This window comes from Chionomys nivalis, chromosome X, assembly GCF_950005125.1.
Source record: "Chionomys nivalis chromosome X, mChiNiv1.1, whole genome shotgun sequence".
Classification (NCBI taxonomy): Eukaryota; Metazoa; Chordata; class Mammalia; order Rodentia; family Cricetidae; genus Chionomys; species Chionomys nivalis.
This window is the reverse complement of record NC_080112.1, coordinates 95,685,919-95,712,829: the sequence shown is the minus strand read 5'-3', so window position 1 is coordinate 95,712,829 and position 26,911 is coordinate 95,685,919. Positions and strand designations below refer to the sequence as shown.

The 26,911-nt window shown below is 38.1% G+C and overlaps 1 protein-coding gene across 2 annotated transcripts in view; it reads left to right on the top strand.

The window, feature by feature from the left end:
• The window catches only part of Rnf128 (ring finger protein 128), a 107,222-nt gene that overhangs the window by 62,835 nt on the left and 17,476 nt on the right, over window positions 1–26,911 (top strand). For both annotated transcript variants that reach the window (XM_057760576.1, XM_057760574.1), the window contains exon 2: window positions 12,394–12,641. In XM_057760576.1, coding sequence (XP_057616559.1) covers window positions 12,394–12,641 — 248 coding nt within the window. The remainder of the gene's footprint in view (window positions 1–12,393; window positions 12,642–26,911) is intronic.

Below are 26,911 nucleotides of genomic sequence, written 5' to 3'. Positions count from 1 at the left end.
GGCAAACAACAGTGATTATCTTTAAAGAATGAATTTAGTTTTCAGATTAAATCAAGATTCGAAGGATCACTAAATATAGCTCACAATAGCCCAAGATGTTCCACTAAAGTTTGAAACCATAAATACTATTGAACCATGTGTCATATATATATTTTATCTATATAATGTATTTTCCTTCCTTTCCATACATACCTATGATAAACTTCAATTTATAAGTAGAATAAGGATTAGCAGCCATAAATAGTAATGAACTAGAATAATTATAGCAATATAATAAAACTAAAGATTATTATATTTTTATTTCTGGGATTTTCTGTATAATAGTTTTGGAATATGGGTAATTGAAATGTCAGAAATTAACACTGTGAACAAGAGGGTATTATGCTCTTAAAATTCTAGTTAACCAGTATTTATTGGGCATATGTTATGGCCACTTCACTAGATGTCATAGATACAGTGATGGAAGACATAGTCACCAACCTGAAGAAGTTCATTGCTTGGTGTGAAGTAAGGCACATAACTTCAAGAGAACTACACACTATATGGCTCAAATTAGACTTCTAACCCAGATGTGCCAGGATCTTCTTAAAAGACATTAAACCTCTTTCTGTATGTGAAATGGAGCTTTTCAAAGAACCTTTCACTAAAAGAATAATAGGAATATAGAAGTGTTTCTTGAAGCCACAAAGAGAAAAAGAGAAAAAACCCAAAGAAATAGACTATTGGCTTGGCTAGTAGTTAGGAATTTATTCCTGGTGATTTAGATGGTCTCAGTGACAATGGCGAGAGATTGCTGTAATGGGAAAGGAATGGGGTCATTTCTGATGGGGCCGATTTTCAAACATCTCTGTATGAAGTCTGCTGCATGCTTTTAAAAATGATTCTCTTGGCAGGGTTTTTTTTCTATACTTGACAAACAACTGATATTTCTCTAGACAAAGTGACTGCAGTGCTGTCTTGAAATTATTTAACCTTAATATCAGTTAAGCTCTAATCAAATTCTAATGTAGTGTTTCTCAAAGAATTACCTGTAGACCACATACTGCAAAATAGACCATGGTGAACTCAGCAGATTTCCACATCCCACCCCTATGTTCTGACTGCAAATGGAGCTTAAGAAGACTCCCAGTTAAGTCTCATGCGCATTGAACTTTGAGGATCATTTACCCCCCAAACCTCTTCGGATGTTGTCAGAGGACTATTGTTGGTCCCTGATAATTTCTCAATGGTCTAAGAAGTCAAGACTATTTTCATAATAGCACTTAGACATTATTTACCTCATTCCCTGTGCTCATGTTTATACAAATGGTGTAAAAGCAGTAGTGGGGAAAACTGCTAGCATCATTTTTTTTTTTTTTTTTTTTTGGTTTTTCGAGACAGGGTTTCTCTGTAGCTTTTGGTTCCTGTCCTGGAGCTAGCTCTTCTAGACCAGGCTGGCCTCAAACTCACAGAGATCCGCCTGCCTCTGCCTCCCAAGTGCTGGGATTAAAGGCGTGCGCCACCACCGCCCGGCTAGCATCATTTTTTTGAGACACGGTCTTAACGTATAACCCTGGCTGTCCTGGAACTCACTATGTAGACCAGACTGGCCCTGTGTTCACACAGTCCAACCTGCCTCTGCCTCCGTGTGCTGGGACTAAAGGCGCATGCCATCACAGTCGACCTATCTGCTAGCAACAAATTAAGACTGAAGCACTAAATGCTACTGATCACACTCCTGTGCACATATAGGAAAAAGAAAATGTCAGTGTCGCATAAGAATGTCCCTAAGACTGTGTGCTCAGCTCTATATAGGGAATCTATATTATATCTCTCTATATACAAGGCTTAGTCATCATTGCGGAAGAGAAGGAAGGAAGATTGTAAGCCAGAGGTGGTAGTGGATGACGACAAGGAAACAGTGTTTTCTGAACACAGCAGGGAAGTCAGTTTCACATCTGAACTCACAGCTGTTCTGGCAGAATGCACAAGACCCTTGTAGGCTAAAGCCAGACAAATGACAACATGGAAGGGGAAAGTGGGCATGAAGTGCCCCACTCCTAGCTGAGGAACTATGGGCATTTGATAGCTTCTGAAAGAGGGTGAGCCAGTTCCCTTTAAGGGCATGAGCCCTGCTAGTACCAAGCTCCAAGGCAGGCCCCCCACCCAGCAGTATTTGTACAACACAAATTGGACTTGATGGTTATTTTTTTTTAAGAGAGAGAACATGAAGTTGGGTGGGTAGGGAGGTAGGGATGGACTTGGGTAGAGTTGGAGGAGAGGAGTGGATATGATCGGAGTATACTGCATGAAATCTCAAACAGTCAATAAAAATATTAATAACATTAATTGTTAAATTAATTAAATAACATTAAACATTAATAACAATAACATATAAAGATTAAAAATAAAAACTGAAGGTCAGTTTAAAAAAGAGTACCCCGGCAAATAGATAAAATAGCTAATCTGGTTAAATCTCTTCTCTACGCCACTTCCATTTCTGCATTCTGAAACGCGCTGCGTTTCTGTGTGAGGAGATGTGAAGCAGGCATGAGGCAGCTTGCGATCCGATGCAGTATTGTGTTGGAAGGAAGCATACGAGTGGGATAGAGCTGTCAGCTGAACTAGCTCTTCTCTTCGGAGAGCTCCTTTAACTTGACAACCTACTGACAAACAGGAGCGCTTCAGAGCTAAATATTTGGAAGACCTCTCAAAAATGAAAACTGAGCCTGTCAAGGAAAACCACTGACAGTCTTTTCTGCCAATGATATAATTTTAAGTTTTCTGGCAAAATTGGAATTTTAAAAATATACCCACCACTTGAACTTGATAAGTTGATACCTTCCTGGTATTTGGACTTTTCTGATAATATCAGGGTTGATATTAGCACGTGATTTACTTTTTAAAATGTTGTATAGTCTTGAAATGAGGTATCACTTATATCTGTGTAATCCAGTGAACCAAGACTTTGCAGATGATCAGTGCACAATATTAAAGTGGATAGATGATGTCTCGGGGCCCAGGCGACAAAGCTGGGTACAGTTCTGCACATTTGCAATACCAGTACCTGGGACTTGTGCAGACCTTATCTGAAAAAACAGAGTGGATGACATCTGGAGAATGACACCTAAAGTTGACTTCTGATCTTCATGGACCCACAAACATGGACATACCTATACAGGAGCCTCCCACAGGAACACACACACATTCACACACACTCACACACACGGGATGTGGATAAATGAAAGATCCATTAAATATACAAGGCAAGCCAATGAATTTCGATTTAACTGTGTGTGTGTGTGTGTTTTGATATGGTTCCGAATTATGCCTTATATCTAATTAAGAATTCAGTTTGGGTGTAGTATTGAAGTGCAGTATATACAAATATCTGAAAATACTATTAAAGCAACACTTACTTCTCTAGTTGCATCTTTTCTGTAAGTAAAATTTTACCTTCATATACCTCCACTAAAATATCACAATTGTTCTAATGCAAAAGCACATATGAATTTCCAGCTGCCATAAATTCCCTTGCAATAAGTCAGGCATTAAAGAGGTTTGCTTAAATGATAAATAAAACCACTCTTTCTTACTATATTTTGAAGAAATAATATTTTAATAAAATTACGTTATGTATCTATGGTGACTTCAAATGAATGATAAATTCTTTGGTATTTACTTCTAATTTTGTAAATGTCACTAGAAATAATCTAAATAAGCAAAGATTCTTTGAAGTCATCAATAACTTTAAAACATGTAAATGTGTCTAAGACCAGAAAATTGGAGAATTGTGAATCTAGTTCTTGGGTTCTTGATGATATGCTAAACATAACCACTAGTAGAAACCAGAACGAGTTAAGACAGGACTAGATGTTTTCAAAACAGCTATATGAATTGTTACTTGTAAATGTGATAGGTCTTGCACAAATTATTCATCTGTGACCTTTTCTACAGAGTGCTTCTATTTTCCTACTATTTTTAATATGCTGCTTTCTGAAGACTCCATCTGCCAGAGACAATTTTGTATGATATCAAAATGGATCCATTCCCAAGTTCTCTGATGTAATAGGGCCCTCGAAACCTACAGTTGAAATATCTGAGAGTTCGTGGAAGTAGAGCAACTTTCTACACTATCCAGAGTTATGTATTTTTGGCCTTATGAAGGTACGCTTTAGATTTCCATTCTTATAAACTCTGGTATTCCTGACTGAGCTACTTGTCTTTCTCGACTGCCTAACTGTATGGGAACCCCTCACAAGTAGACTTCATCCATTCTAGAAAGCAGTGGATTCCCAAGTGCTGACACCATTGCAGGGTCAGGATGCCTGAACAGCACTGAGATTAGTTTAACATCATCTGCTTTGAACTTTAGTGCCCGTCTTATTTGTGATTTACTCTTGGTGAATACTTCTTCTTCCCTAATATTAAAAGAGTGCAGTTTTGACTCATCTCCTCATGTTTTGTGTTGTAATGCCAAGGTCCTGTAAATATGCTGTCACTATGCTTATAATATTTCATACGTTAAACAAATTTTTAAACTTATTTTATATTTTGACATATTAGTATCAAGGTGAGTAAAAAGATTCAGAAACACAGAACTTACTATGTCAGGACTTAGTAAGAATACTTGCTTAATGAGTTTGTGCTTACAAGTAAATAAGATTAGACCTGAATCATAATAGCTGAATTATAATATCATAATACCTGAATTATAATATCAGCTGTCACCATGAACCTGTATCTAATTTGTGTGCAATGTGAACACTAAAAATAAAAGAAATGCCCTCAATAGTACGTAGGCTAGAGATCGTTGTGATTAATATTTTAATTGGATGATATTCAGTCATAGTGGTAAGAGTTGTTGCAGGAGCTAGAGAGATGGTTCGGTGGTTATGGGCACTTGCTCTTCTAGAAGACCTACGTTTGGCTCTCAGCATGCATGTTGGGTGGTTCACAACTACCTTTAGCTCCAACTCCCTGGGGAATCTGATACTCTTTTGGCCTCTGTAGGCATCTGCTACCACCACTACATATACAACTAATTAATAAAAAAGAGTTCTTATATCTTGTTTTATTATTACTGTTCCCAAGAAAGCGGGCTGTGTTGTAGTTATGTACTAGGCTGTGGGGTTACAGTAAATAAGGCTTTGAACTCCAGTCCTCAGAGATCAGTTTTACAAGCTTCGAAGAAGTGTTGTGGAATCCCAGGATCTAGAGTGGCAGTAAGCAATCTCCATAAAAGGCAAAAGGCCATCTTTTTAACTGTCCCTTTGAAAATTCACATCCACTACATTTTCCAGATCTTGTTAAAAATGAAGACACCACAAGGCCCAGTGGGTCACACTTGTAATCCCAGGACTCTGGAGGTTAAAATGGGAGGATCAGCAGTTCATGGTCAGTCTCTGCTCCATAGTGAGTTTGAAGCCAAGTCTAGGCTACATGAGACTCCTTTTTTTGTTTGTTTGTTTGTTTGTTTCAAAAAGGAGTTAAGGGCCTGCAAGTGTCTCAGTGGGTAAAGGTGCTTGCCATGAAAATATGACAACAGAGTTCATTCTGTAGACCCTGTGTGGCAGAAGGAGAAAGACAGCTCCCACAGGGTGTAGCACGCACATGTATGTGGGCACACACATGTACATTTTGCAATAAGCAAAAAAGAGGGTTCTCCTAGCCTTTCAGTGTCTATCCCCCAGTGTCTGTCTAATTTAGGAATAGTAAATGTTTGCAATAGTTTGTGAATATGACCACATATATACTGCAGTATCATAAGTGCCTCAGTTTACACAGTGACTGTTTTGTGAACCTTTAGAAAGATCACTTAGAAAACTGAGATTATAGTTCAATGCTAGAACATTCGCCCGTTATGCATGAGGCCTTGGGCTCAGTTCTCAGCACAACAGAAAAGAAAGAAAAGAAAACGGAGGCTCCTGTAAAAGGTCACAAAACCTCATTTGGAAAGCAGAAAAAATTAGCATCAACTGAAGCGGTGATAATGGTCACGTGCAGCAGTGGAAGGTCATGGGGAAGCTTAAAGGAAAACAAAGCTCTGGAGGGTTTGCTTTAGCAGCAGAAACTCACACACACCCAGCAGTCATAAAAGGCTTTCTTTAGATCCTTGGGGTGTGGCTTAGTGGTAAAGTGCTTGCCTATCATCCACAGTCTCATTCAGGAGGCCTTGCCTTTAATTCTCATCCCTGAAACGCAGAGCTAGTTTTGGCTTGCTTTATTTTGACTTTGTTCCACTAAAATGAATCTATTCTTCAGAGTTCTAGAGTCAACCAACTTATTTTGAGGTTTTCAATAGAGTAATGAGTAGAAAACAAATTTAACTTGGAATTGTATATCCATGTTTATTGACTTTTGTACTTGTGTGTGTGAAGTGTGGCCTCTCCAAATCAAATTTGGACTTGTCCTTATAAGGCAAGCGCTGTACAAGCTAAACTATATCCCCAGCCCCAACAGTAACTGACTGGCTTTACAGGTAGCTATGACTAAGTGAAAAAATTGATCAAACTAAGTTTGATACCAGTTAAGTTGGGTTATGTACTACTTACACATACATTCTCATCGTAATGCCTACTAGTGGGCTAGAGCTTGACGACTGAGTAATTTGTCATATGGCCACAGTTGGAAGAGCTGAACCATGAAATTCAACTATACTACCAATTCCGGCTTCTTCCAATCCTGAGAACCAGTTTTTAAAATTTCCCGCCATACCCCTGGATTGTCTCTCTTTTGTTTTTGTTTTTAAAGTCAAATCTCATTCAAATTTCATTAAAAATAGCAAACTAATAGAGAAGAGCAAAAGAACAGCACTTAAACCAAACTGTCTTGTCTTCTTCTCTCTCCTTGCTCCGAATTCAGTTTTATTTATTTTTTTTAAACTTTTTTTTTTAGTTTTATTTATAACTGGGACAGTGGCAATGCCTACCTCATAAGGCACATGTTAAGACCCTAGTTTATAGATAACCTTATCTGGTAACCTTATCTATCCAGAGTATAGGTAAAATTCAGAAACTAAACCAAGTGTCACTGACCAACAAATATGAACGCTGCAGGGTTCTTGCACTGAAGCCCCCAAGTGCTCTCCGGAAGCCTATTTTACTCTTTCTGTAGACCCAAGCTCAATTGTCTCTTCTCAGCCAACAGCGGTGGAGAAGCATCAGTTGCAGAGGAGAGCTGATTCTGTGAGCAACAAGAACCTTCCTCCCTCAAGGAAAATTGTCCAGTGTTATATTTTTTAATGAACTAGGCTGATCCATGAGATCTATTTCAGTTTCAACAATATATGATTTAAGTACAAATTAATAACAGCCTAGAGACAGATAATATTTCTGTTATATTAAATAATGGTTTACAAAGATAATCCACTGTCAATAACAAATCATGATTAGTATATCTTGTTATGAAAATAGGACACTATTAAATATGCATACACTTTTGTCTGTGGAATAAGAAGGAAATACGACTAAAGATGAAATGTTTTTAATATTACAGAGATAGAGCAGATTATTTATTCATTTGCTTCACATAGTCCACTAGAGCAAAAATTATGTGTTAAATATCTAATGGAATAAACCTAATTGTTTCTGGATAGTTCTTCCACTTAATTTATTTTTAGTGAAATGAGCACACACATGCCACAACATGGGTATGGGAACCAGAGACCAACATTGTGCATTTGGCTCCATTCTTCCATCTTTACAGGGGAACCGGGTCCTGACTCAGATGGTCAGACGTCAGTAGCAAGTGTTATTAGCCGAGTCATCTTGCTGCCCCACTGGAACATATTTAATCAGTGTTTAATATGTACATTTTACAGAAGTAAAACACCGCGTACAGATTGTTTCTAAAAATATTCTAATTCTGTGCTGAAAAGTATTTTCCGTTCCTTTATGGAACACAAAGCTGATTCTATGGCTGTATGTACCAGGCAGGTTTTTTGAAATAAGGACTTAGCTAAGCATATTTGACTATGTTAAATGTGATATGTCTGCTACTAGAAGGTTAACAAGATGACTCATGAATAGAACACGTGCCGTGTAAGTGTGAAGACCTGAGTTCAAATCTCCAGGATCCAGGTAAAGCCGTACAGAGTAGTAGTGCGAGCATCTGTAATCCCAACTCTCCTGTAGGGAAATACAGAAAGAGACAGGTGAATCCCTGAAGCTCCAAGGCCGCCTAGCTTGGAATATGCAGTGGAGAAAAGCAGCAAGGGGCCCCATCTCGATCAAGGTGGAAGGTGAAGATTGATACCCCAGGTTGTCCTTTGATGTCCACAGTATGTCACAGCATGTGTGCACTTGTATTGACAGATTAACGTATGTGCACATACAGTGTATACATATAAAACACAAAGATTAAATGTTACTTACATAAGCATGGCTAAAATTTATTATTTGTGTAAAGCAAGTTTTCCAGTAAATTTTACTAGTGGGAAGCATGTGACTTCCTGACCATCCCATAACTAAAACCATTGCTATCGTGAATTAAAAGACTCTTTCCACTCCGAAATAAAAAAGATTCTTAGTTTAGAGAGGGAGTTAGGTGTTCCGACTGACTCTTCAGGAAAAATGAAGAACTAGATAGAAGTTAAAATTCAAGTGACGGGAGCTGGTGAGATGACTTAGAGGGTTGTAAAAACACTTGCTGTCAGGCCAGATAACCTGAGTGCTATGCCCGGGAACCACTTTGGGGAAGGAAAGAACAGAATCCCACGGTTTTCCTTTGACCTCCACTCATGTGAGTGTGCTCACACACACGTACACATGAACACACACACATACGCACATCAAATAAATATTGCAAAAACATGATGGAACATTTGCTTTCCCTCGGGAAAACTATGTAGGGAAAACTGGATCTTGAGGGATAGATACATAGGCAAATGGATAAGGGAGCAGTGATCAGAATGCATGCAGGGAACTTGAGGGTGAGAGGACAGAAAAAAATAGGGTTAATGAAAAGTGAATGACAACAAATGGTCCCATGTGGTTGAATCTGAGTGTGCATGATGCGGGGATGTAAGGGAGATACACCAAACTAGACGACTCAATTGAGACCATGTCATATGAGGTTTTACACCCTACACCAAGGAGTAAGACTTGAGTAGTAGAAAGTAAGTAAAAATGGTTGAGCTGGACATACCAACACATGCCAGAAAACCAAAGAGTAGGATACATTCTGATGAAATTTTAAGGGGCTATCTTTAAAGTTACTGGACTTGAAGGACTCTTGGTGAAGTAAACATTAAGGATCCTGGAAATAGGGAAACCAGTTAGGTTATGGAAACACGACAAGGAATTATGAAAGCAGCGTGAGTTTGAAAACGTGTTCTGATAATAGGAGACAACAAGAAAGTAAGAGGTACATGGCTGATCTGATAGTTGAGCACTAGAGTGTTAGAGAGGACGCCGCTGCTACTAAAGCGTGTGACCTGAAGAGTTGTGGTGCCATTACTGCGATTTGGAACCCTCTGGACAGGGAGTCGTTTTCAGAAAGACGCAAGGCACTGGGGGGGGAAAGAGATATAATAATGCCTAGGGTATATTTAAAAAAGAAACATTTATGGGGCTGGGGAGAAGACTTAGTTGGTAAAGTTCTTGATTTGCAATCCTAGCACTGGAGAAGCAGAGACAGGAGGATCCTTGCTTGCTGGCTAGCCCACCTAACTCAATTGGCAAGTTCTAGGTTCAGTGGGAGGACTTGTCTCAGAGAATAAGGGGGAAGAGGGAAAGAAACAGAGAAAGACAATTTTACCTTGAGCCCAGCCTCCGCCTACATATACCCAACATAAACACACACGCACACACACTACAAAAAGAGAAATGTCTTTTATATTATTGGAAGTGTAATTCAGTCGATTTCACCATTAGACTATATAAAGTATGTGTGAATATGAATTGTGGGGATAGAAACACAATCTTGTTCCTGTTGTATACAGAATGTACATTCTTGACTGTGTTTTTAAATATAATATTCTTAAATACAGTGGCTAGTCTGAGTAGCCACTTCTGGTACTGAGTCTGTAGCTTCTAAGAGAAAAATCTATTTCCACTGCTCAGAAACTTATTAGAAGGCCTCATCTATGCTGTAAAAAGAAATCTTTCAAAGGGCAATATATTCCAGACTTGACTTTTCAAATTATCTGTGCTGTTAAATATTATGCACGTTACAAGATCACATTATGTAACTGATAAAAACTTTACAGCCAGATGTTTTCCTAAGAGTTGGCAAAAGGAAAAAGACAAAGAAGTCTGTGTTTCATTTCACAGTTAGAATCTAAGCAAAGGTAAATACCAAAACAAACAAAAAAACCTAAGCAGATTTCCTGCTAAGTTACCAATTCTTAAACCCATATGGGAAATCTGGGTCCTATGTTTGTTTTAGACGAAGATACAGAAAATGCTCTCTACATTTTCTACTCCCTTCACTTCCGGTATCTTTTGAGATTTCCCTCCATGCAAATAGACTCTTGGACTGAGTGGTGACACATTAGTCAGTGGGAGTCGTAAGAGTTTAACTCTCATATGTAAACAGTTCTCTTGGAGCTTCGGCTCTCTGGAGTGCTGGACTGGAGAGGCGGTTTAGCAGTTAAGAGCACCTGTAGCTTTTCCAGAGGACCCAGACTTCGTTCCCAGACACATACATAGTGCTTTGTAACTCTCTGGAACTCCAGTACCAGTGGATCTGACAGCCTCCTCTGCACTGCAGGCACATTGTGTACATAAAGGTAGTCATGGAAGCGCTCATATGCATAAAATAAAGCCGTGAAGGGATCTGTAGTGATACCTTTTGCAGACATTAGGAAAAGATCCTACCCAGTGTGCTGTGACGTATTTCTATGTGGCAATCCTTTGCAGTCTTTTGCTAGGAGGAGCTTTAAATTTCAAGGATTGTTTGGGTTTTAAAAAAAATCCACTATATATATATATATATATATATATATATATATATATATATATATGCCACCAGTGAAGATTTTTTTACTCATAATCATTGAAAGGGACAATATTATTTTAGTATTTGTTTTTCTAGTCTAAAGGTCTTTTAGAGTCTTATTTGTAGGAGGTTGTTTATCCCAGGCTGGAGTTTGATTATTAACCCTGAGTAGTACCTTAACCTAGCTAGTATCAATAGGAGGATTCTCTGGTTGGCAATACATGAGCACTCAAAGAACCCTTCTTCTGCTTCAGATCGTGCATCTTGGGTCATAAAAGCTAGGAGGATTATAAACCTTGATAAACCTTGGAATGGCTTGAACAATAAGTCATTCTTAGAACATTCAGAAAGATGAGGTTTATTTTGCTTTTCTAGCCAAATGTGTTTGGGAGAAGAAAGGAGGTTGTTACAGATGTGAAATCTTTAGTAACAATTGTGTCTAAGTTCAGGTTTGTCCTTGGCTGGTGCTGAATAGAAACAAATACTTCTATCCCTTGTCTGTGTTGTAGTCCTTGCAAACCTGAACAGGTCTGTGTGTGAAAACTCAGAGCTCTTGGAACAAAATATCTGTCTGTCTCTCTGCCTGCCTGCCTCTTGCCTGCTTTCTTTCTGTTTTCCTTTTCTACTGTTATTCTTTTCTTCTTTACTTTGCTTCATAGTGCATTCATTGGGACTGAATATTATTTCCTTACACCATTTTATACGTGTATATAATGAACTTTGTAATGGCCTACCCATTGTCCTCTCTTGCTGCATATCCTCCTTTCGCAGCTTTACTTCTCCTTCCCAAGTAGCTTGTGCAAAGTTGATATTCTCTTTGAAGGTCTATGGAAATAGCCCATCATTAATATGTATATCGGCTCTAAAACATTTTATGTACATTATTTGTCTCAGATCCCTATCTTGTTATATACGTCTTTGTATATATTAGTATCAGGTACATATGATAATCTGCCTCTTTACAAGTTAAAAAGAATGCATCTAAGTATTTTAATATTCCTTAGGAGGTAAGTTCTATCGTCTACAAGCCAGTGGACTATTTGTTATTAAGAAAGCCTTCATGAAATTTGCATGTTGGAGTGCTTTCTCAGGTCTGTATTTCTACCTACTCAGGAGGCTGAGACAGGAGGACCTGAGTTCCAGGCTTGCCTGGGAATCAGAGTGAAACCTTATCTAAAAAAAAAAAAAAAAAAGCAAACTAGGCCCCAGAGGTAATGCTGTTGAATTATTGGTAATTTTGTGTGTGATGTTTTCCTTTAAACTATGAGCTCCATAGATCCATAACTAAATCTTGCACATGGTTATAACCCTTATGACTTTTGAATATGTAGTAGGCACTTAATAATGTTAATTGAATTATAGTACATCTTTTTGTATCATTATGTCTCATCTTAAATGTTTTAAATCATCCGTTAAAATTGGATTTTTATATTAAGGATCTCAAACTAAAACTGAATTCATTTCCTTTTACAGGTGCAGGAGACATTGTTGCGATCATGATTGGCAATCTAAAAGGAACAAAAATTCTGCAGTCTATTCAAAGAGGCATACAAGTAACCATGGTCATCGAAGTAGGAAAAAAACATGGCCCATGGGTGAATCATTATTCGATTTTCTTTGTTTCCGTGTCCTTTTTTATTATTACGGCAGCAACTGTGGGCTACTTTATCTTTTATTCTGCTCGAAGATTACGGAATGCAAGAGCTCAAAGCAGGAAGCAGGTTTGTAAAGATCCCTTTTCCCAATTTAAAAATGCCATTACTGTTTCAATTATATTTTGGTTTCATGTTTATTAATATAATTACTAGACAAGGTCTATGCATATGTTTGATGAAATCTAGTCGTTCTAAAAATATATCAACTTCCATCATCTCTGTCAGTTGTCAAAGAAACTAATCCTGATTGATTAAGTCTTTTAACACCTAAAGGAGCACAGCCAACATTTATTTGTAAGTGACTGTAAATACATATGTTGCTTTAAATGAACTGTTTTTTAAACTATAAAAACATTTCATACTCAAAGAAAAAAGAGAAATTATGAAGTTCAGATGAAGAATTCTTCACAAAATCAATATAACTGTTGTAACTGCCTGAAGGTAAATATGTGCGTGTGTGCGTGCGTGAGTGCGTGCTTGCGTGTGTGTGTGTGTGTGTGTGTGTGTGTGTGTGAGAGAGAGAGAGAGAGAGGGGGGGGGGGGGAGAGAATGTGGGAGTGGAGCTAAAAGAAAAAATGCTGAATTCCACAACAATGTAGGTTTTATTACAGCTATTTATTGTGCATGTGGGCGAGGGAAGCTCATGGCATTCGTATGCATATGGAGGACAGAGGACAATTTCCCAAAGTCTGTACTCTCCTTCCAACATGTGAGTTCCAGAAATTTAATTCATGTTGGGATTAGATGCAAGTACCTTTACTTCTTAAGCCCTTTTACCAGCCCAAGGAAGGTTTTAAAAATCTAATTGTTCATGATACAGTGCTAAAACTCCAAACGGACTGCATGTCCATAATTTTTAGTATGTTTTGACATCGATGCTTTAGTGTGGAAATGATATAACTAAACACCCAATGACTTTTAGAACAAAAGTATCTATGATTATTTATCCCCGATTCTGTCACCTTTAAACCGTCTTCACCCCTTCCATAGCCTCACTTCTCTAGCTAATCAGCTTAGATTCTGTGGCCATCCTTGCACACCTATCTTCAGTTCTCTTGGGCCTTCCCTATCTTTTTTATAGAGTTATCTTTTTGGCATCCATCAGGTTTGGTTTTAGGGTCTCCTGTTGTATACTTAAATCCATGGGTGCACAAATCTCTTATGTAAAATACTACAGTGTTTGCATATGACTTATGCATATACATATACCTGAAATCATGTCTACATTACTTATAATAACTGATACAATGTTTATGCTATGCAAATAAGTCTTATGCTATGTTCTATACTATAGAGAATGACTCTCAGAAAAACAGCCTTCACATATCCAGGAGAAATGCAGTCTTTTTATTCTGAATATTTTCAGTCCAGGGTTTGCTAAATCCATACACTTGAAGCCTGTGCAGAGTAGACCTTTCTTGCATTCCTTGTTTGTAAGTTTTGCAACTTAGGTCCCCAACACATCCTTCAACCTCACTGTCTGATTATATCTGATTCTGCCAAGAAAATGGAAGCAATCCAAAGAGTAGCTCTACATTGCTCCCTGTCTGTGTTTAGATCCTGCTCCCCTTCCCTGCCTTCTGTTTCTACAGGTGTTTTCGGCAGCAGCCAACATTCCCTGGCATACAGGCTCCTTCTGTCTTTTGTATGCTCAAGGCTATCACTCCAGCTTTGTTCTTTCTATCTTTTAGCCACGTCTCCCTTTCCGCTGGTTCTTTCTAACCAACACTAGCACAAGGCAGTATTGCACCCATTTTCAATGGAATTTCTATTGTCCCTAGGCCAGAAACTATTGAGCTATTCTTTCCCCCAACATTTCCCACATAGCCTTCAAGAACAAATGATAATGGTTTTATGATCCGTATACACCCAGATTATAATTATTTAGCTACTTCCATTCCTTCTCCTTCCCTGCTCCGTGCCACCATCATTATTTACCCTTCCCTTCAAGGTTTCTGTAACCGCAAAGTGTCGTGCCACTTCTCTATGATGTCCAGTTGGTACTTAATGCTCTCAGGTGATCTTGTGGTAGAAGCACACACACACACAAAAAAAAAGGTTTTTATATAATCGGAGAAGTTCCTCAAAGGCAATGAAGTTCTGGCCACTTCAGGTACTAATTCTCCAAAAAGCAAAGAAGACCTCAGTGTATTTAGGACTGGAAGCAACAGATTTCTTGATTCACAATAGATGACAAGTTTAAATTTTATTGTAAAACCTATATCAAAATTAGGTGCCATTATATAGTAATACATTGTGATTATTGGAATGTTTAGGATGAATTGACGTCTGTCCTCTTTAGTGAAGGATCTTATCACAATGGTGGCAGGTTCAGCATGTTACTAGCTATGATCAGAAGGATGTTTAGCATTCCTATCCCAGGTCACTCAGTAAATTCACACTGTGTTAATATTTGACATTTGATTATCATGCAGTTTTTTATCTCTGAGATTGAGAAAAATGCTATCACGTATGATTAACTATTCAAAGGTTGTAGTCACAACCGTGAGAGTGGTTTGTGTGTGTCCAAGGTAGAATCTGTGTTTCTGTATTTTAATTGCTACGATAAATCTATAAACCCCTTTACCAAGTAATAAGGTTTATTCCTGGCTTTTAAACAACAGAAATAAATTATTCACAATTACAATTCCGGAGGCGGGAGCAAAGGGTTTGTAAAGAACTTTTGCCTGGTGTTGCACAAACTTCATTGCACATTTAAGCCTAATCCCATCTTTCATTTAAGCCATTTTCAGAGATTATAATATATTTTATGAAAGTTAACCTCTGTAGAATAATTTCTCAAGAACAGCATTAAAGCTTCTCATCTGTTACAGAAGGCTTTCGGAAAATCCGCTTTTACTGATTATTGGATTTTATTCCCTTTCTCCTGTGAGGATAAAAGGATTAACTATATGAGCAATAGTCACTTTTGCTTATAAAGATTCGAGTGCTGCAATGTTACCTATATATTTGGTTTTCATACGTTCAGACTTGTTTACAAAACACTTCATGTGGATGTTTACAACTTTAGCTTGACATTTGTCATGTTTTCTGCTTTGTCCTGGTAGAAATGTTGATGAAGCTATATTATGGAACTTCCCCTCTATTAGAATATTAGCGAAGGCTGAGCATGGTGGCCAATGCCTTTAATTCCAGCAGAAACAGGTGGATCTCTGTGAGTTCAAAGCCAGCCCTGCTATATAGTGAGTTTTCCAGAGTGAGACCCTGTCACTAAAAACCAAAACAAAAGAATACTAGGGAAGATTATGTATCTAGAGATATCTTCCTTCTGAAGATTATGAATCATATTACTAAATATTACACAAATTGATGATGGTATAAGTTTGGATAATTACTCAGGTGAGCCCTCGGGTGTAATTTATTTATATGGTCAAGAAGATGTTTAAGACCACACATTATCCTGGTTCTGTGAGTGGGAAACTTCTAAACACCATGAAAAACACCAGTGAGTTACGAATGAAAATAACATACCAAGCATAGCAAATAGGATTTGTTTCTACTTGAAACATTAATAAATAATAAAGAAGACTATGAAAAATGTCATGACACAATTACATTAAATACTAAACTACTCGTGGCAATGACCACTGTAACACTATAGAATACAGTACCCAACATTTGGAGGGAGGTATAGGGTATGTATGCTGACATTACCTAAGGCAGTTGATACTCAGTGACAGCTTACATTGGATTAAATACTGTCAAATGAAACAAATGAGGGTACTTGGTAAGTTAGGAACTAGAATAGGTATAGCAAGAAAAGCTGGATTTATGCTTATGTTTTTAAAAGATAATTTTCAAGATTATAATTAATTACATCATTTTCCTTCACCAAATCCTCCCATGTAGTTCCCCTTTCTCTTCTTCAAATTCATGGCCTCTTTAATTGTTGTTACATATGTACACACACACACACACACACACATATATATATATACTTAAACACATAAGTACAACCTACCAGTCCATATAATGTTATTATTATGTATATTTCCAGGCCTGAACATTTGATATTGGATACCCAGTTCCCTGGAGACGACTTTCCCCAACTCTCAGCATCCCTTAGTTGTTTGTGTAGGATTGAGGCTTCACAGGCATTCCCCTTTCCACATTAGTATGCTATTGGTGTCAGCCTTGTACATTTTCCCTTAATGAACAGTGATTTTAAGAAGACTAAGATGTAGTAATTAAAATAGATAGGAAGGAATCATTTCAAGAGCAAGAGAAAAATGGAATCCCTGTAGCATGTAATGAGCCTTGATAAAATATTCACACAAATTAGAGCAGTTGATAAGTTGAGGAAACATGACAGAAGAGGAGCAGAAAGAGGATAAGAGCCACAAGATAGGAAGGACTGTGAAAAGCCATCTGCTAGGTCTCATACAATCATGGCAGGAATGACCTCACGGCAATTACAGCTTCTTGTCTTGAGCATGCACAAGACCGGCCCTTCCCAACCCTGATGAACTGTGGTTGGCTATTGATAGATATGGAGGAGTGGAGAGTCGTTGTCTTCAATTGCATACCCAGTGATAAGCCTACCGGGTATGCTCCAGTGGAGAATTCCAAACCAACAGCCATACAGATATCCATGGTTAAACTCACTGGTTCACAAAACAAGACAAAAAGACATGAATGTGGGAAAGAGGGTTGACAGATTTGAGAGGAGATAAGGGAGGGTGTGGGGAAAGGGTAATCAGAATATACTATACACATATATGAAATAGCCAAATAACAAATTTAATTAATAAGCAATAGCTAAGAAGTGATTATTTTGAGAAGAAAAGTATGTGACAATAAAACCCATTAAACTTTACAGGTCATATGTAGTAATAAAAATAAGACTAGGTATGAGGATAGAAATAATTTTAATGATAGCCATGTACTCTGTAATGGAGGGAGTTAACCATGCTGTACAATAGTTAATGGGAACCTGTAACTATGAAGTAATGTGAATTAAGATAGATGATGCCCTTTGTCCGAACTAACATGGAGCCTACTTTCTCCATAGCACTAGAAATTCTGTGCCACCTCCTGGTTTATTTGTTAACTAAACCAAACTGTATCATGACGATATGAGTTCTGAGAATGTTGCTTAGTGGTAGGGCACTTCTCTAACATGTGTTTATGGCTTCAATCTAACGCGCACACACAAGCACACATTTAAAGTCTGGGGATATGTCTCCATTGATAAACTGCTTGTTTCACAAACGTTAAGACCTGAATTAGACCCCCAGTACTCATAAAAAGAGCCAAGTATGCCAGGGCTTGACTGTAATCCCAGTGCTGAGGGGAGGGGGAAGAAACAGGAGGAGCCAAGCTTTACTGGCCAGACAATCTAGCCAAATTTGTGAGCTCTAGGTCAGTGAGTGACTTTGTCTCAAAAAAATAAGATGAGCAACACTAGACATGCTAACATGGAAGGGGAAAATTTCATAGACTTCTACCCCTAGACAAAGAGTTAGGAAATACTGAGAGCAGGAGAAATAGCCTTCCCCAGAGATGAGCACCCTAATTGTTTGTCCAATACCAAGTGCCATCCCTGAAATCATATGCATATAAGTCACACTAACAGAACCGAGCAGTTGTATTTATATATTTAGGCATATATATGTAATAATAACAAAAGAAAATGGCCATGAAATTAAGGGGGAGTGGGTTGGGATACAAGGAAGACATTGGAGGGAGGAAAAAAGAATTGGAAAATGATAAAACTATTTAAAAAGAACAAACAAAAATAAGAAGAAAGATACCTGTTGTTAACCTCTGGTCTCCACACATACACACATAATAAAATACTCATACAGTAATATGGTATCATACAGGTATTGTTGGTAAGAGTCAACATTTTGTGTAAGCAGATTATACAGTAGTCAAATATAGTGGGAGAGTCAACTAAAACTTCCTCAAGACATAATACCAGTGGATAGTGACTTCTCTGAAAAAGAATTAAAGTTACATAATTTCTTACTGTGTTAAGTCACTCTGAACAAGGGTATTACAAAGTTCAGGTAGCCATAGATCAAGGAGTAAATGGATAATGAAACTGGTTAAGCAATAAAGTATATTTGTGATGGTCTTATTGATGGTTGAATTGTCTCCTTGGGCTTCTTTCTGTCTCTTGTTGGCTTCTGCACCTACTAGATGTATTTGTTGTCCTTACAGACTCTGTGTGTATTTGTTGTATATATTGAAAATATACAAATGCTACACTATGCTAATATTAATATTATGCTATATATAATAATTGAATCTATAAATATCAACTGAATACTACTTAATGTAATTATATGCTTATATCATAACATGATATGGATATAACAACATATATAAAAACTTAAAATTTATTATAGTAAATCCCAAATGAAGTATTTGCACATAAATACTTTTCTAATAGGTACTACACAATGTTTTTTTGTAAAAAGATTTTGATCAAAGGCAATGTGACTAGATTGTAAGTAAGAGGTAACAGAGCAGAACTAGTAGCTTACTCCTTGAATCAAGTTAACCATGATTGGACATTAGCCAACTCTAGGAATATGGCCCTCAAAGTGTCCTTTATATTAGTGATTGATGTATTGTTAGATACGGCTGGAGCAATGAACCATGTTGTACCAGTTTTTCAAGATTGCTTTGCACAACAGTCTAGCTAGATGATCTGTACCTGGTTTCATTGTCTGGGTCCCGCCTTTCAGACAGCATGAGCAGATTGCAAGCGGAACGATCCTAGCGACCAGCCCTTTTCACTCCTACCACTGGAGTCTGGGACTTTGATTCTCAAATTAGTTCCCTAGGTAGAAATATGCACCAGATCTCCCTATAGCTTGCTGTTAGAAATACCAACACAGTGTGCTCTCAGATGAAGAAGGGCTGAACTGTATTAGTATCCTAACATTTGTGCTTGGACGTGGTATGCTGCTGGCTCATGCCTGTAATCTCAGAACTTGAAGGTGGAGGCAAGAGGGTCACTGAGTATCTGAAGCCAGCCTGGCTACATAGTGGGTTTCAGACAAGCCTGGGCTACAATGTGAGACCCTGTCTCAAAAATGTCTTGAATATAAACTATTGTAAAGATTATCTGAAATATTCCCAATTATGGAAAATTTTCTCCATTAATTAAATTAACTGAAAAATCCACTATCTGCTTACATTTTGTACCCTAATTTTTCTCTCAAATCTATCATCTATCTGCCTATACATTTGTGTATATTTGTGGTTGATGTGTTTACATGTATTGGTCTGTTCTTGCCTAAATTTGAGAATTATTCTGGGCCTGTTACAAAACCGTGAGAATTTTGGCTCTTATATGGAGTAAGTTAAACAAATACTTGTCTAAATGAGGCCTATCTTCACAGTCTTCTGACTTTCTCTCAGATCAAAAGAAAACTCAAATAACGGGTCTCAGAATTTTAATATATTCATATACTCTAATTTTACACTAGTTTCACTGATTTTTTTTTTTGAAACTGGGTTTCACTGTTGTTGATATGTTTTTGTTTGATTGGTTTGGTTTTGCCACTGTTACAAAGGACTTGATAAAACTTAAAGGAGGAAAATTTTATTACGGTTTATGGATTTGAGATTTCATTGCATAATCATTTAGTCCTGCCACTTTGGGCCAGGTAAAGCATCATAGCAGACCATATAGTAAAGTTATTTATCCTGTTATGGTTATGGAGACAAAAGCTGATAGGAAAGGGTGGGTTTCCGGCATCCCCTTCAAGGATCTACCCTCAGTTCTTGAATTTCCCTTCACTCAGACCCACCTTCCTTCAGGTTCTGCCACTGTGTAGTAGTGCTACAGCCTGGCATCAACACCCGTGGAAGATGAGCCTTGGAGAACATTTTAGTCACAAACCCTAATAGTTCCCCAAGGTGGTGATGAACTTTTGACACAGACAATTCTTTCATCTCAGGTTTCCACAGTGGTTGGGACTACAGCCAGGCATAACCATACACAGATCATGTCACTAATTTTCTCCCCAACTTTATTGTTGCATGATTGGCAAATAAAATGATATCCAAAATGTTCCCTGTGCTGATTTGTTATGGTGTACATTGTGAAATGATCATCATAGCCAATTTATTAAACCTGTCCTTACCACAACAGTGCGTGTAAGCGCTGTGTGTGTGCAGCATAGAGTTCGGTATAGTGAGTTCACTTAAGAGCTGCTCTCCTAGCAAATTCAAACAAATGAATTTGAATAGCACAATTCCAGAATTTTCTTCTCTTTGTTAACCTCATAGAAGCAGAGATCGGGACAGCGGTTACCCTTTGGGAGAAGGGGAAATGTTTGCGAGGGGCCAGAGTTAATTCAAAAGTACAGATTTACAGGCATAACATGGTTTCTAAACATGCTGATTATGTTTCTTTGAAAAGGCTACACATTCTTAGTTGTATCCTATCCATTTGCCAATTTTCCTTTTCTTCATATTTCTTCCTTGCTGTCCAGTCCTTATACTGTCATTAGTGGCCATCTTTATCTCTGTCTCCAGGCTATTTACAGACATGGGATCCTGTTTGTTTGCTTTTCCCTTCCTATAAGGAATACATTTTTCAAAAGTTGCTCCTCCCTCCTTTCTTTCTTTATTATTTTATGTTTTTGTTTTTGTTTTTTTGAGGCAGGGTTTGTCTCTGTAACAACTCTGGCTGTCCTGGAACTTGCTCAGTAGACCAGGCTGTCCTCAAACTCAGAGAGATCTATCTGCCTCTGCCTCCCAAGTTCTGGGATTAAAGGCGTGCGCCAGCCTGCTTCTTTATTTCTTTATTGCTTTTATTGAGCTATAAATTTTTATTTGCTCCCCTCCCTTCCCTCGCTCTCTCCTTCTACCCTCTCCCGGGACTCCCCACGCTCCCAATTTACTCAGGAGATCTTGTATTTTTCTCCTTCCTATGTAGATCCATGTATGTCTTTCTTAAGGTCTGCTTCTTTATTTTTTAATTGAAGAAAAATCTTTCATAATGTGGGGATTCCTTTTTTCAAGTATTATGCATAAGTTTACATTGAGCAAGGCAAATTCTCATATGCCTAAATTGCCACTTAGCACAGACATTGCATTTGCTCACAGGAATATATCCTAGGAAAAGAATCCTCTCACTATATATATATATATATATATATATATATATATATATATATATATTTTTTTTTTTTTTAAATTAAGCATCATTTTTATAAACTCTAAGCCAAGATCATAATTTTTTTACTTTAATTCTTGGAAAATATTCTTATTTTTAGCTTTTAATGAAGTGTTTGTTTTTTTAAAGGCAGTGACTTATGTGCAGAAAAATCTAGTTTGTTTGTGCTAACTGCCTTCTTGTTTTTGTGTACTCTAGCCCCATTAAGTAATTAGTTTAACTATAGAAGTGATGTTGTTCATATATATTTCAATTACACTGCATGTTAAATACCCTGTGACCAAAACCCAGGCTGACAAATCACAAGGCTGACATATGTTTTACCTAATTTGGCATGAATATACAAATGAACTAAATAGAATATCTTGTGTTCCTTGCAATTTTAAATTGAAAAATTTTAAGAAATAATAATTGTTCTGAGTTTATTTTCAGCTCCTTCCTTCATGTCAAGTTGGAAAGTCTCAGAATCAAAACAGCAACAATAAACCCAAAACTGTATAGCTGATATCTTCAGTTTCTGACACTGTCAAAGCTTTGATTGGTTTGAAAAATGTCATCAAGCTTCTGTTAAGAAAATTGGCATACACACAAAAAGCAGTGTTTTTTTTTTCAATTCTCAACTCTATTGTCAAATATTCTTAAACCAGATATGACTGAGGATTGAAGAAGAGGGGAGGCTGTTAGTATAATATGCCTATTTAAACCGCTTCTCAAATCACAATGTAGAGCAATTTAGAAACAATTTCAAGACTGAATAATAGCTGACTTGGAGGGCTCCCTCCCCTGTTTCTTTCCTTTATCTATTTCATAAGGAATGCGAAGCCTTTTAAAGGCTTCTTCTCTAGCACACAAAGGAGGCAATGTTCAGCGGTGGAGGGATCGCCGGCTGTAAAGTTAGGTACAAGCTGGGGTGGAAGTGAATCAGCCCTGCAACTAGCCACCTGCCTGGACTTTAGTCAATACTCACGACCCACTTGACTTGTCTATAAAGCGTGGATATTAAAATACCTATTTCACAAGCTGGTTAATGATTATACGTGATGACACAGGTAAAACTCTTTGGGCTGAACCTGATCCATACTAGGAGCCCGCTAAACGTTCTTTAAATTTTTTTCTTTTCCCAGATGTACCGGAAAAGAGGCTTTGAATAGGTAAAGCTGAGAAATGTCCTGTTTGAGAAAGTGGTGAAAGTGTTTTTATATTTTTAAATTAAATATACTGTTAAGTGAGCAATCACTATGAGAATTTTTAAAAACTTACTATTAAGGCCCAGCCCTCCAGCTACTAGCTGCCTAGTGGGAGAAGGATAAAGGAATAATAAATCCAATTACGGTGCATCGAGTTCTCTTTTAAAACTATTTTTATTACTTTCTTGAAAATCTCATACAATGTATTTTTAAGACAAACCCTCTCAGCAATCCCAGATCCACCCCACTCTCCCCACTCCCTGTGAACTTTGTGTTATTTTTTTTTAAACCCAGTTTGTGTTGCCCATATATCATAGGCATGGAGCTGCCCACTAGAGCAGTGGGTTCTCAACCTGTGGGTCGCGACCCCTTTCACAAGAATCCCAAATCAGATATCCTGCATGTCCGATATTTACATCACAATTCCTAACAGGAGCAAAAAGTTGCAGCTAGAAAGTAGCAATGAACTAATTGTGTGATTGAGGGGTCACTGCAAGATGAGAAACTGTTTTAAGAGCTGCAGCATTAGGAAGGTTGAGAACCACCGCACTGGAGTGTGGGTCAGCTACCAGGAGCCACACCCTGAAAGGAAATTGACCTTCCCTCCCCCAGCACCCGTCAACTGTAACTAGCTCCTTAACTAGGCCTGGGAATTCGCAAGGCCCCTCCCTCCGTGCAGGAATGTTGGCTGGTTTGATCTTGTGCAGGCAACCACAGCCGCTATGAGTTCACGAGTTCAGTGGTCTTCTCATGCCCAGAAGACATTTCGTGAGAGCCATCCCTGACCTCTAGCTTTTACGGTCTTCCTGCTGTAACCTTTGAGAGAGGTCCCTGAGTTTTGACGGGTGTGATACCGATGTTCCATCTGTGGTTGAGCCCTCCCCTGATACTTATTCTTTGCATTTTGACCAGTTGTGAGTTTTCGCATTTCCCACCATCCACTACACGCAGGAACTTCTCTGGTGAGGGCTGAGAACTACATAAAATACTCATTGTTACAGGATAAATGATAAATTACAATTCGAACCAGCATGCTGTCTTTAAATGTTGTAGATCTTCAGAGATCTTCTACAATCAAGTTTCTTGTTAATAACTTGGCATTTGCAGTTTGGTTGTGCGTGTGTGTGTGTGTGTGTGTGTGTGTGTGTGTGTGTGTACTTCACCCCATCACCTATTTTTAGCTTGGTATTAATACCAGCTCTTTTGTTTCTTGGGAATAGATTCATACATGGCATATAACTTTGCCTTTGGGCCTAAAACTCAAATTAACTTGTATTACGATGGTAGCTGTAGTACAGATTACTTGTTTGGCATTCATTATGAGTAAATGTATAAACACCACCATTGGACTGATAATAGATTGAATTGAACATTTAGGGATGAGGAATCCGAAAATGCAGACTTGAGAGCTTGTTTGGAAGTTCTATCAGGACAGCACAGCTACGCAAATACCCTTGATGAAGGAATGTTCCTGCTCTATAGGGGAACGTTGTCCTCTTCAACCAAGCATGAAAGTTTGGGTGACCTACACGTGGAGGGGTAAGGTTGAAAAGGGACAACCGACCTAGCCAGCCAGCTTAGCTGAGTCAACCGTGGAGATGAGTAGTGTGACAGATACTGTAACCAGATCACCCTCCCATTCCGGAGTATGGACACTTAATCAAATAAACATGCTAGGGAAATACCACTTCCTAATGAGTACCTTTCTCCAACTGCCTACAGAGCTTGTCGCTTAAACCTCAGTCAGAAATGCTTTAAGGACAAATAACAAAAGAATCAACAAAGATATATTTCTGGGTTTATTACAGTCCTGTCTCTCATTGGCTCTGTTTCCCTTTGCATTTTTTTTCCCTTGGTGTCTGAGTAGCTCCTGATCTACATGATAAGGAAGTGCCCAGGCCTAGAAATCTGAGCCACAGCCAGGCCTGTGGGTCCTAGCTGTTTAGTGAAAGAAAAACAGTTTAACAGACCATAGGCTCAAAAAACTAAACAACTATCAGAAAACTGCTGAATTCTGGACGCTTTTATTGGGCTAGGCTCCAGGAATATTAAAATCAAGTTCTATTATTCGTCTAGCACACCCTCGTGAGTTATTCCCACTGATCTGTAGTTACTGGTTAAAGTAGCCATCTGAGAGGGATGCTTGCTATTCCTGTGACAGAAGGAAAATAGTTTGGCTAGTAATCTGTTAGCTTTAAGTCAAATACCTTTCGAAAATGGTATGTAGGATATATCATACAGCATTGAGGACATTATTTACATACCCATACTATGGATTATTTCCTTCCAAAATGTATTTGTCGGAAATATTTATGGACATGTTACCTGTTCCCAGTGTTATTTATTTATAAGTAATAGTTTATAGTTTCATTTAGTCAATATCTTATTGAGTATCTATATATGTCAGGCACTGTGTTAGATGTTTTATTTGTATTATATCTAATTTTCATGTAATGTGTCAGCTGAAGACCCTGCATGGGGGGGGGGTATCTTCATTCTCATAATGAACTCTAGTTGAACAGCTATTGTTTGCTGAAGTAAGTTTATTCATTTTACAATTCAAAATAAGATTGTGTATTGTGTCTTGCTGCAATGCTATTGAGTTCACACAGCACCTGCCCTGATGTGAAACCTACCTCAACTTCGTTTTAAGCATTTGATATAGTCACCGGAGACATTCTTATCTAGAATACAGACTTTATTTTTTCTCAAAGAAAAAGGAGGATTTATTTGTGACGTTAATTTTCCTGGGGCCAGTTCAAACTGCGTAGAAGAAAGACAGGCTCTCAACGATCCCATTCGTTATCATCCGTTCTGAACTTATAGCATCATCCCACTTTATATGCCTTAGTCCTTGCTCCTGAGCTTTAGTCTGACATGGAATATCCAGACTCATCTAGATAAGTGCTCAATGAGACAACTTGGAATCTGTCCTCCTTCCTAGACAATGGTGGTTATTAGCAGCACGTTTTCCTAATACGGAATATTATAAGGTTGTCATTATCCACATTTCATAGAAAAGTAGGTAAGCTCAATAATTCAGTGACTTCTTAGTATTATTCTTTATTCAGTGACAAATTCAGATTTTGAATCTAGGTCCATTTGAATTCAAAACCTGTGCACTTTTGTCTGAACAGGGCCCATTTCAGAAAAGAAATTGGAGAAGGTATACTTTAAGGTCCTCTGAGCCTTAAAAATAGAAAAATTGCTTCAAAAATTCATAGTATCTGAACCCATTTGGGAGAGAGGCATACTGTTTTTTACAATTATGGTCCCAGGGGTGCTATTTTTAAAAGTAGAGAAACACAGTATGTAAGTTTCAGTAATTTGGAGGATTTAAGGTCTACTCAACATGAGGAGACTAATGATTGGTACTATAAATCTGGCCAAGAACCCAGGGGGTAGACATATTACTAGTATTTCCCAGGGGGTAGACATATTACATATTAATGGTATTTTGCTAAATGGACATAGCCTCAAACTGCCTTCCAGATTCATAAGTGTAAATCCATAGATGAGTGCAATTTTCAGTCCTTATCAGGGAAGTGTCTCTGTGTAGTGCATAGGAGTTAACTCTGCAACTCACAACTGATCAATGTAGAGAGAACAAGTGTTGGTGGGGTACTCAACCATAAACGGGACATCCTGCATCACACTGCCTGACCCCAAGGCTCAGAGAATATCTTAGAAGAGGGAGCAGAAAAATGATAAGAGCCAGATGTTGTTGGAAAGGACAAGGGCAAAACAGTACCTTCTGGACATTATAGGACCACTAGGCTCATGAGCTTATAGCAGCTGTGATTAACTCACCGAGACTTGTACAAGATCAAACCAGTCAGCATTAGGACAGGAAGGAGGAGGGGCTGGAAGCATCCACGCCTAGTTGAACTATTAACAGTGGATGGGTACTTGGAATGGAAAGTCAGTTTTAGTTTAGTGTGTAGTGGTGGACAGACCGTACTCTAGTACAGCGGTTCACAACCTGTGGG